Source organism: Monopterus albus, unplaced genomic scaffold (assembly GCF_001952655.1).
Source record: "Monopterus albus unplaced genomic scaffold, M_albus_1.0 scaffold234.1, whole genome shotgun sequence".
Classification (NCBI taxonomy): domain Eukaryota; kingdom Metazoa; phylum Chordata; class Actinopteri; order Synbranchiformes; family Synbranchidae; genus Monopterus; species Monopterus albus.
Genome location: NW_018128114.1, coordinates 602,912 through 613,297, shown reverse-complemented (window position 1 = coordinate 613,297; position 10,386 = coordinate 602,912). Strand labels below are relative to the sequence as shown.

General features: G+C 41.0%; 1 protein-coding gene across 1 annotated transcript in view; it reads right to left on the bottom strand.

Moving 5' to 3' along the window:
* Positions 1-10,386, bottom strand: part of hibch (3-hydroxyisobutyryl-CoA hydrolase) — an 18,971-nt gene that overhangs the window by 6,430 nt on the left and 2,155 nt on the right. The window contains exons 2-6 of the mRNA XM_020620185.1: positions 8,617-8,748; positions 7,596-7,680; positions 7,401-7,481; positions 5,717-5,769; positions 2,658-2,736 (exon numbers count right to left, since the gene is read on the bottom strand). Of these exons, the coding sequence (XP_020475841.1) occupies positions 2,658-2,736; positions 5,717-5,769; positions 7,401-7,481; positions 7,596-7,680; positions 8,617-8,748 (430 nt within the window). The remainder of the gene's footprint in view (positions 1-2,657; positions 2,737-5,716; positions 5,770-7,400; positions 7,482-7,595; positions 7,681-8,616; positions 8,749-10,386) is intronic.

Below are 10,386 nucleotides of genomic sequence, written 5' to 3'. Positions count from 1 at the left end.
GGTTCAGCCTCAGATCAATCCATATCCTGTGCTCTAATGAGTATTTGGAGCAGCAGGACAGTGTATGTGGGGTTGAGTTAAAATAAGCTACAGTGTGTTCATGTAATGAAGGATCATGTCACCCGGTGCAACAGTGTGACTCACTGATGTGTTTTAATAGTTTCTGAACAACAGTGGAGCTCGATAGCACAGAGGAATAAGATACTGTATATCAGGCCGTGATGCACATACAGCACCTGGTAGTAGGATGCATACATACAACTGTTGACAAAAACTTGTCCTTAATATTTCCTGGAGCATTATTTTGATATACCTAATAAAAATGATATTGCTTGAATGGTGAATCCCAATAACTGTGCCACACATATGCAGCCCTCATCACAAGCTCACCCTCTGGTCTCTGGCCCTTTCTTTGAAGGAGGACCATTAAAAAATCATGACCGGGGCCCTCTGAAGGGCCGCAGGGACCCTGATGAGCCCTTTTACTGTTCACCATTTAATCTTCTTCTTATGTCTGTGTTATATCTGTTGCCTTTTTTCTTTTAATTGTGAAGCGCTTTGTGATGTCTGCTCTTAAAGGTGTGATATTAAAAAACATTCACTACATCACAAATGGCCTTTTAATGTGGAAATACTCAAAAGGGAACAAGGGACAGCTGATGTTATTTTCTACTGAGGCTTCTGAGGCACATAAATAAAAGATACATAAACAAAGTGCTGTCTTTAAAAGGCTCTGCACACCCAGGCTAATTAGACTGCTCAGGTTGAAGGTGGGTGGAGCTGTGGTGGGAATTATAAGGTCACCAGGCTCAGCGTACCAAATGTCTGCAGAAATCTAACTTCTCCCACTCTGGCAGGTTCTGAAAAGCTGACAGCCTACACATGCCCATACAGTCACGAGAACAGATCAAATAAGTCAAAGTAAGTGTTGTCAGGACTGAAAATTGTCTAAATTAATTCCAGCACTTGAAACCATCTGTATCACATTGGCAAACGTCAGTGGAAAAAGGCAAATTCCTCACTGTGAGTGAAGTGACAGTAAACTCAGCACATATAAGAGGCTCTTGAGAGGATTCAAGTCAAACATTGGGGCTAAAATAAACATGCAGGGTCTAAAAGCAGCTGTTCCCCAAAAGAAATGGTGCAGTGTGAAGTCCCAGTTTGGAGAGAAGATGCCGATAATGGCAGAGCAGTGGTCTGAAGGTCAAGTGCCTTTAGTAAAACAATAGTGACAGTGTATTACGACCACAGCAAGAGGATGAGCCAAGATTTCCTGCCCTCTTGCCAAAGTGACTGGCGAGTTTTAAAGACACCAGGAGATCCTTAACTTTAAATGATCATTAATACTGAAATGAAACTATGTTCACAAGAAACTTCACAAGAAAGCACCGGACTACACATTGTTGTATGTGCATGAATTAAATGAAAACAAAGAATCAACACTTGCAGACACAGCCTGAAACCCACGTATCAAGCCCCTCACACAGCCAGCCCTCAGCTCATGCAATTGAATTATCTTACAGTTTCCTCCCACTTTTTTCTTTGTGGCCTTGCTTTTGAGAAAATTCCACACAATTAGCAGGCCACATCAGCAAGAACCTTAGCCTTTTTCTTTCTGCTGCACTCATTTCCTGTCCACTTGACAACATAATCTTCATCCTGACCCTGCTCCAGACATCTGAGTCACATACCACGGCACAGCACTTCACATCAGCTCGAGATTTATTATGGACTCTGAGCCCAGAATGCACTGGAATAAGCCTGATGTGTGGGTGTGTTTGTGTGTCAAAGAGATGATGACGTGTGCGTCCTTGGAAGGGTGAGGGGTAAGTGCATGTAGACAGTTTAATAGAAAATGAACAGGTTCACACTGAAGCTACAGAAACCTGTTAACCTGATGTTATACTGGTAGCAGCTAATGCTGATGTATTACCTACGTGTCACCAGATTCCAACCCAAATATCAAATCTGGGCAGAAAAATCTGTCAAGAGCCTTTAAACTGGCCAGAAATTGAACTCAGCCTTCTAAAAGTACATGCAGATAAAAAACTGAAACGCTCCTGAATCTAACAGGCTAGTTCCTGGCATAACGTCAGCTGTAGTTTGTTACTAATCTCATCAGCGCCTCAGGAGAAGGCCATCTGTCTACAGCGGTCAATTAGCTGAAAAGCAAACCACAGCTTAGTATCCTGGCAATGGCCATGTACACTGGGGGAACTGACTTAGACAGGAAAACACAAAGAGAAGTTACTGATGTTGTTATAGGCACCGGGCCATTTAGTCACTGATGAGGTAGAGATTACTTGAGGTTTGCACGTTTCTAGACCTGCATCAATTACAGGCTTCCTACTTCAGGTGTTCAACTTCTCCACACAGACTCGTCTCCTCGTTACCACAATGGTTCTTTTAGCAGTTAATCCTTCTCATCTGGTTTTATCAGCAGGAGGTTACTGTCCCATCACACACTGCACTGTATACAACTCACCTGTCGCTCACGCAGACCCTGTGTGTACGACTGCATATGAATCGGATCCACCTGGGTCAACAACTGAATCGGTTCATCCTGAAGACGTAATGAACTAGATACCTGCTCACGTTGCTGTGGCTCAACCAGTGCCCCCCCCCACACAGCAGCCAGTGGAGCTGAACGGTCTTACCGATGCCGGTCTCTGGCATGGCAAACAGCGTCTTCTCAGTGGCCACTCGAAACCGTCCATGAACCGACAGACCTACGCCCTGTAGGTGGAGGAGGACATGGGTTATGAACTAATGAACGCTATGATGGAAAAGAGGAGAAAACAATGGTGAAAAAATACACAGAGGGGGAACTTTAATCAGCACACAGCTGAAATTCATGATGAGCCATCAACCTGAAAACAGCAGAACGTTGTCCATTGTGAAATGACAGAAAGGAGAAAAAAGAAAAAGACTAATTGTCTTTTAGCAATGATCACTGGATGGACCCAGACCCAGTGAGGGACTGTTCAATCTCGCATTACCCACGTTTCTCCATAAAAGTAGTGGAACATTGTTACGTGCAGCGTGGTACCACCAAGCACCATATAAGAACGTGTCTCCAGGTCCTGCTGTAAACAATAGAAATGTGCAAAAGTGTGCAGAGCAGCATGTTTATAGCTCATGCCTACAAACAGAATAGACTGCAAAATTTACAACCCAGCAGGCACAGTTAATGCTGACTAAGAATGTGAAGAGGTTCAGAAAGCCCTCATTAGGACATTTGATTTGCCCAATATAAACCAAATATTGATACAACAGGAGGTAAAATTCATTGAAATTACACACTGTAGTTACATCACTCTCCACATCTCTCCAGTGTTCCACCTTTGCAGAGGAGCCAAGTTATGCAAACTCAGAAATTAACAGCTGACACTTTGTATTGAGGTAGAAAAGTCTTTGTTACTGTGAAAAAAACAACAAACGACGAAGAAAGAGAAAGTCATGTCTGACTGAAAAAGCTAAATATCCATGTGACATTACTTTGCACATCATGCTTTCAAAACAAGCACTGCTTAGGGCTGTGAAAGATGAAAAACATAATGCAGGGATCCAAATGTGCCCAGAGGTCCTTTCTGGCTCTCACTGTTGTCTTCTTATTAGGCAGAGTGGACATTAGCAAATAAGAGCTGTGTTTTCCAGGACAAAGAGATTACACTCTTGCAGCTCTGAACAAATATTCATCAACTGAGCAGCAAACACGACCCGCCCTTGTCAAACTGCCTTACACTCAATGTCAGAAGCCTTCTGTCAGACTATGTAAATGTTTGAAACTTGAAGAGCAAACTAAAACCTGCTGAAAAGAGGATGGTGTCTGCTCAAATGCTTTAGCATTCACACGTCTTAATTCAAGGGACTTTAAACTTTGAGAAAAATGAATGATGTGAATGAGATGAGGTCCCTCTGAAGCAAGAGGGAGACGAACAAATCGACCAGCTGATGACACACCTTCTCTCCCTGTTGGCTTGTTATCACTAATGCAGCCGCACTCGTTCGACGTGGGAGTTCTACTCCAAGCTCAGAGCTGATCTGGGAACAGGGCCTCCGGTGCTTCGTAGACTTTTCCATATATAGAGCTAACCTGTTTTCAACCACCACACACAGGAATACCCTGACGACAGTTTGCATCAACATGTCTTATCTGCGTTGATAAGACAGATAGGAGAGGTAGACTTCAAATCACTTTGCTCTCAGAACCAGTCTCTGTCTTAAAGTTTGACATTATATTTCTTGATATTATAGGCAAAGCTGGTGTCTGCTTCTAAGCCAGGTACTTGCCTCCTTGATCCTCTACGAGCTAAACTTTTCAAAGATCTCTGACCAGTTGTGGGGCCTACAATTATACATTTTGTTAACGTATTACGTAAAACTGGCATGGTCCCTTCTTGCTTTAAAACGGCTGTGGTTAAACCCCTACTTAAAAAAACACACTTTGATGCAGAGTCTCTGAATAATTATGTGCTGTATCTAACTTTCCATTCTTCCATCGGCCATCCTGGGACCCCTCTCCCCTCTGGCTGCGGGTGCCTGTTCAGATGATTGGATCTGGATCCTCATCCTTCAGAAGTCCAGGTGTTACAGTGAAATCTCTGACCTGTCAGATGTTATGACCACAGGGGCACTGTTGCACATTTTTATCATTTGTTGTGTCGACAGTGAGCCAGAAGAAGAGCGTGTATGTAAACGGTGTAAGTCAAAATGGGATACACCTCCAAAGGTGGTTGAGAATGACCAAGCTAAGATCCTGTGGGACTTCAAGATACAAACTGGTCATGACCGACCAACCAACCGGACATAGTAGAGGTGGACAAACAGAAGAAGAAGGCCGTAGTGATAGATGTAGCAATCCCAAGCGATAGCAACATCAGGAAGAAGGAACATGAGAAGCTTGAGAAATACCAAGGGCTGAAAGAGGAGCTAGAAAAGATGTGGAAGGTGAAGGCACAAGTGGTCCCTGTGGTAATAGGAACAGTGGGGGCTGTGACCCCCAAACTGGGAGAGTGGCTCCAACAGATCCCAGGAACAACATCTGAGATCTCTGTCCAGAAGAGTGCATTTAAGATATTGCACAGGACCCTCAAGCTCCCAGGCCTCTGGTAGAGGACCCGAGCTTGAAGGAAGGAATACAAGGCCGCCCCAAAGTGGGGGGCGAGTGGGGAATTTTTTAAATATATATACATGTGTGTATATAGTCAAGGTCACAACAGAGGAGATGCAATGAAAGGTATAGACCCATCTAAAAGCCTGAGATCTTCTCCAACCAGGTGAGTTAAACAATATCAAGAAATGACAGAACTTTAAGATCAGAGTCAGTCTTTGCCTTTGTGCACCTCTGTCTGAATTATGACTCATCAGAGGTATTATGGGGCAAAGGTACCGGCTCAAATTCCAACAATATCTATCACAGAAAAAACTGTGGCGGCAACAATGCTTTGTCACTTTATATTTCATCCTGTCAGAGGCAGAAGGTAACAGCAGTAGATAATTCTCTACTGACACCTACTGGGAAACTTTAATACTTTTATACACTGGCTGCCTCAGTCTAAAACTCAGCCAAAATATTTGATGAATCTTTGATACTCAGAAACCAGAACAAAGTCTTTTCAGTGCCTCAAATGATCAATATACCTTACCCAAAAAGAAACAGTGTAAGTTTAACCTAACAATATATTTTAAATATATCAAACCTTAATGTACTTACCCCTCCCATTGTTATTCCATCAATGAGGGCAATATATGGCTTTCTGCATGCTCCTTGAAAGATAAAATAAAACGTGTAAAAACAAGAAGAAATGTCATTTAAATTCAGTTTAAACATGTAAACTGATAAAGCAGAGATGTGAAGCCATGACTGCAAGTGAATGAAAGATCATAGGAAACAATAAAACAACAAATATGTCATAATAAAGAATAAAAAATAAAAGATTATAGCCCACACACTAATTTCTCAACAAAAATTAATTAATTAACGAGCCCATGACATGCTTTTCCTTGTTTTCTGACTTATCTACAATATCAACGGTGAATTAGCATCTTAGATGTGACCTAAAGCTCAAAAAATGAGGTGAACGTATACTCTAATATTTCTATGCAGAAGCAACTCGGTTTATACAGGTCTCGCAAATGACACTTTTTTCTAACAAAATAAAGTATTACATGAGAGTTTACAGATTTCTTTAAATGGTCATAATCTCCAGGCAGTTGAGCTTGCCTGACCTCCACTGGTACCATTGTAAAAGTGGAATATTTTGACTGCACTCGGTTTTGTGAATACATTTTTCCTCCTCCTGCTGCACTGTGACCAGAGGATGTGGAGAAAAATACAGGGTCTGAGGTTACTGCATGTCCAGGAATGTTCCTATACAGGGACTCGTTGTTTTACCTGACTGGGTCTAACCTACTAGCAGCCGGCCTGTGAAGCCCCCTGGGGCTGTGACTGATCAGCTCATCAAGGCTGGATTCCCCTGGAGCACAGTACCTGTTTGTTTTGACAGCTTGAGGCCAGTGTGTCTGCTGCATGTGATACGATGCTGGTTAATGATCCACAATGTTAATGTTGGTGCTACGCTACTTGTTGGAATTAATTTCACTACTTTTGGACGGTACGTGGTCGTGTGGAGGAAGACATAGCCGTTGGATTGACCGACCTTGGAGCTACTTGAAAGGGAGTGATGCTTCCACTGCTTGGTGGGACTTAACAGGTTTAAAAACACACACATTGCATGTCTGTTAATGCCTTGTTTCTGTAACGTTGGAGAGGATTATCATAAGGCTGGAGAAGTCAAGGTCAAAGGTCAAAGTGTTTATTTGTCATATGCACAGTTAGGAAACATGTTTCCCTGTACAATGAAATTCTTACTTTGCCGTCCACATGAATGTCACAAAATACAAATAAAATATAAAGTAGATGAGCAATAACACAAATCTAAATAGGCAGTAAAATCACAAATTTACTGGATTTACTGACCTTGGAGCTACTTGAAAGACAGTTACTATGTCTGCATTATGCCACTTAAAATATGGGGTTTCTCAACTACCCGTTTTGTTTAGAGTGTTACACATCTCTTTTCATCGGCGCATATACCGTTGTTTACCCATTTATGCAGGAGCAATTCAAATTAATTACTGCCGACAATTCACTGTGCTATTCACTTGCAACAAAACGCTGGCAACAGGAGGCGTGCGTGCTCACAAACTATCCTCTCATTTTTAGGAAGAGGCTCTCTGGTTTTATCGTTTTGAAATGATTACAGACTATTTGGAGTTATGATGGGTGCCACGCTAATCTAGAGGTACCCTGGATTAAAGATTAAATGGCTGGAAAGGAGCATAACGAGCAGCCATGGGCACTTTAAGGCATTTCTCATTGTAATCATTAAGCATACCTATGGCATTGTTGAGAATATATTCCTCACGGAAAAAGTCCTGTGCAAGAGAGCCACCGACCTTCCCTGCTTCTGTAACCGCTGAGAGGGAAAACAGATGGCAAAACAATAATGAAGTAACCTGTGTTTCTGCTACAGTCATGAGTTTGCAGATAAAAGCTCCCGATTGATTGGATCTGCACGGCTACTCTTTACCTCTGATGTCTCCGCCAGCACAGAAGGCTTTTCCACCTGCTCCTTTGATAATGATAATGTCAGTCTCATTGTCCTTCTCCCATTTCTAGAATAAAAATACAGCAAATTTAAAAGTGATCATCATCAAAAGCTGACACCTGATTATGTACTGATGAGTTTTCAGTTTAGATATTCAAAGCAGAAGTTCAGAGAACCACAGCTATTCAAAACAATTTATGTAATACTGAGACCAATGTCCCATTTTAGTGTCCTGAACCATGACCTTTAACGGATTGTAGGTTTGCAAAACTAAACAAGCAAGTGGATGGTTGGATTTTTAGAACCATAAGTGATACAACAGTTGTGTCCTCCAAATGCCAGGAAGGTTGGAGTGATTACTGGATGGAAGGGATGTATTATTAGAAACATATTAATGTGCTTTCTGAACCAACCACATCAAATCTAATTATTGTTTTTCATTAGGTAGAAGTAGTTACATTCTGTAAACTGTTCCATAAGTATAGAAGCTTAGGGTAAATAGTCTAAAAGACTTTTGTACAGAAGACAAGTGTTTGAAGAGATTTAGAGCTGCAACAACTAATTGATAAAAATCAATAATAAAAGTAGTTGGCAACAAATTTAATTAGCACCTAGTTGGGTCTAGTCATGTAGCTGTGTATGATGGCTGGTCAGCGACTACGTCAGTGAGGCGTATCAAAACATTTGCAAAGGTTTTTTGATTTTGTTAACACTGTAACGACCTGTGCACTTTATAAAAGCTTGTTCTTGAACAAATAACAATGCACTGCATAGGAACAATGCAGAAGCATTGTTTAAATGAATGCATTGTTATTTTTTTATTATGTGGAAAATGTCTGCATGATTTTTATGCATCTGCTTAAATGATTAATCATAGAAATAATCGAGAGATTAATAGATTATACAAATAATCATTAGTTGCAGCCCTAAATATAGATTTAGGAGAAAATATGTTAATAACATCGAGACCTTGGCAACACCCGCCTACTAGCTTTCTTCACACCTTGAGCTGAGGGTAGATCTGTCGGATCATGCTCAGGTTGAGGGCATTCAGGACTTTGGGTCTGTTCATGGTGATCATGCCGGTTCTGCCCACTTTCTCCAGGAGAACCTCTGGGTTCGTCTGACTGCACATCTGAAGAAAACAGGGACATTGGGCATCATCTACTGTGCTGAATAGAGTTAAGAAATGTCTAACACAGACAAACTAGAGTGACCTACAACACAAGTAAATTAAAGTAAAATCATGATTTGTTTCCATATGTAAAATCAGCATCAGCACACAACGTCAAACATGTTTTTGTAACACACACCATTACAGGTCTACTACTTGGGCATCATCTACTGTGCTGAATAGAATTAAGAAATGCCTAACATAGACAAAATAGAGTAAATTAAAATAAAATTATGATTTGTTTCCCATATGTAAAATCAGCACACAACATCAAACATGTTTTGTAACACACAGCAATACACACTCACAGTACGTGAGTGAACCCAGGTCCAACACTGGCTCCCTGCAGAGATGTGTCAACACACTGGCCTGTTATCACACTAAGCTTAAATCTACTTTACTTTAGAAGCAATACAGGTTTAGTAACCTTTTTCTTCACAGCCATGTTTGTGACAAGCTGAAACTACAATTCCAACTTGTAGTTGAATAGTTGTTACCCAACAGCAGTTACCACATTCAATGCTGCTAAAATATAATATGGCTGTGTGAGAGGTCTGTTGTTAAGTTTTTTTATGGTCTTATTCCATATTTTCTATTGCTGTACCGACTGGAGGTCACTCTAAAATGTCGTTGTACGTGTTACAATGACAATAATGGATTATCTATCAATCTATTTTATATAAATGGCAATATATTCTGAGCACAACAGCGGACTACACCGTACTGGTTAAGCTACAAACGTCTCACTTCGCACCTACCTGTATGTGGATGTCAAAGTTGTTAAGGACATTATTATTATTATTATTATTTCCCACTTGTGTCGTTCTGCCAATCGCTGCACTTTGGCGTACAGCTCACTTTTCCTCCTCTCTCCTCTGAAAGGTTTCGCGTTTACTTCCTGGAGGAGGTAAAGAGCCATTCCTGATTGGTCGATGCTGATGACGCAACGGTCCGCGTGTGTATATATCGAGTCGGTGTTTCTGTCACACTGACACCTACTTTAGTGGAGGGAGGAGGGTGATTCTTATGATCTTAAATTATAGGACACATCCATGTGTCATTAGAAACGCGAAAAAAAAAAAATTCAAATTTCAAATTTGAGTTTGAACTTTATTTGCCCATGCTTTTTATTGACAGCTGTAGATTCCAGCCATAACTATATATATTTTTTACTTTAGATTAAGCAAAGTAATTAAAACTAGACAAATGCATTTCCTATCGAAAGTGCGTGTGGATGCTGATGTGCTGAAGGCTCGCCCTGAAAATGCCTGAAATCAATTGCTGAAAGAGCTGAATGATGAGAAGAAATGGCTGAAGTTCTTTGTTGAAAAAGTGGAAGGTTGAGATGAACAGAATGACGGTGCACATGTCACTAAGCTTGGACACAAAAATGGACAATGAAACAATTGGAAGGAACAGTTATCGCAGGGCATCGAGTGCAGCTGACAATCTAGTGTACATAGATATTTTGTGTGTGTGTGTCTTACTGTAAAAGTAGCAGGTGCATCATTAAGTGACTCAGCAGTTTGAGGACACTACAGCAGATTTCAGTCAAATATGGGCTTTGAACAATTGACAACTATACATCCTATTGAAAAA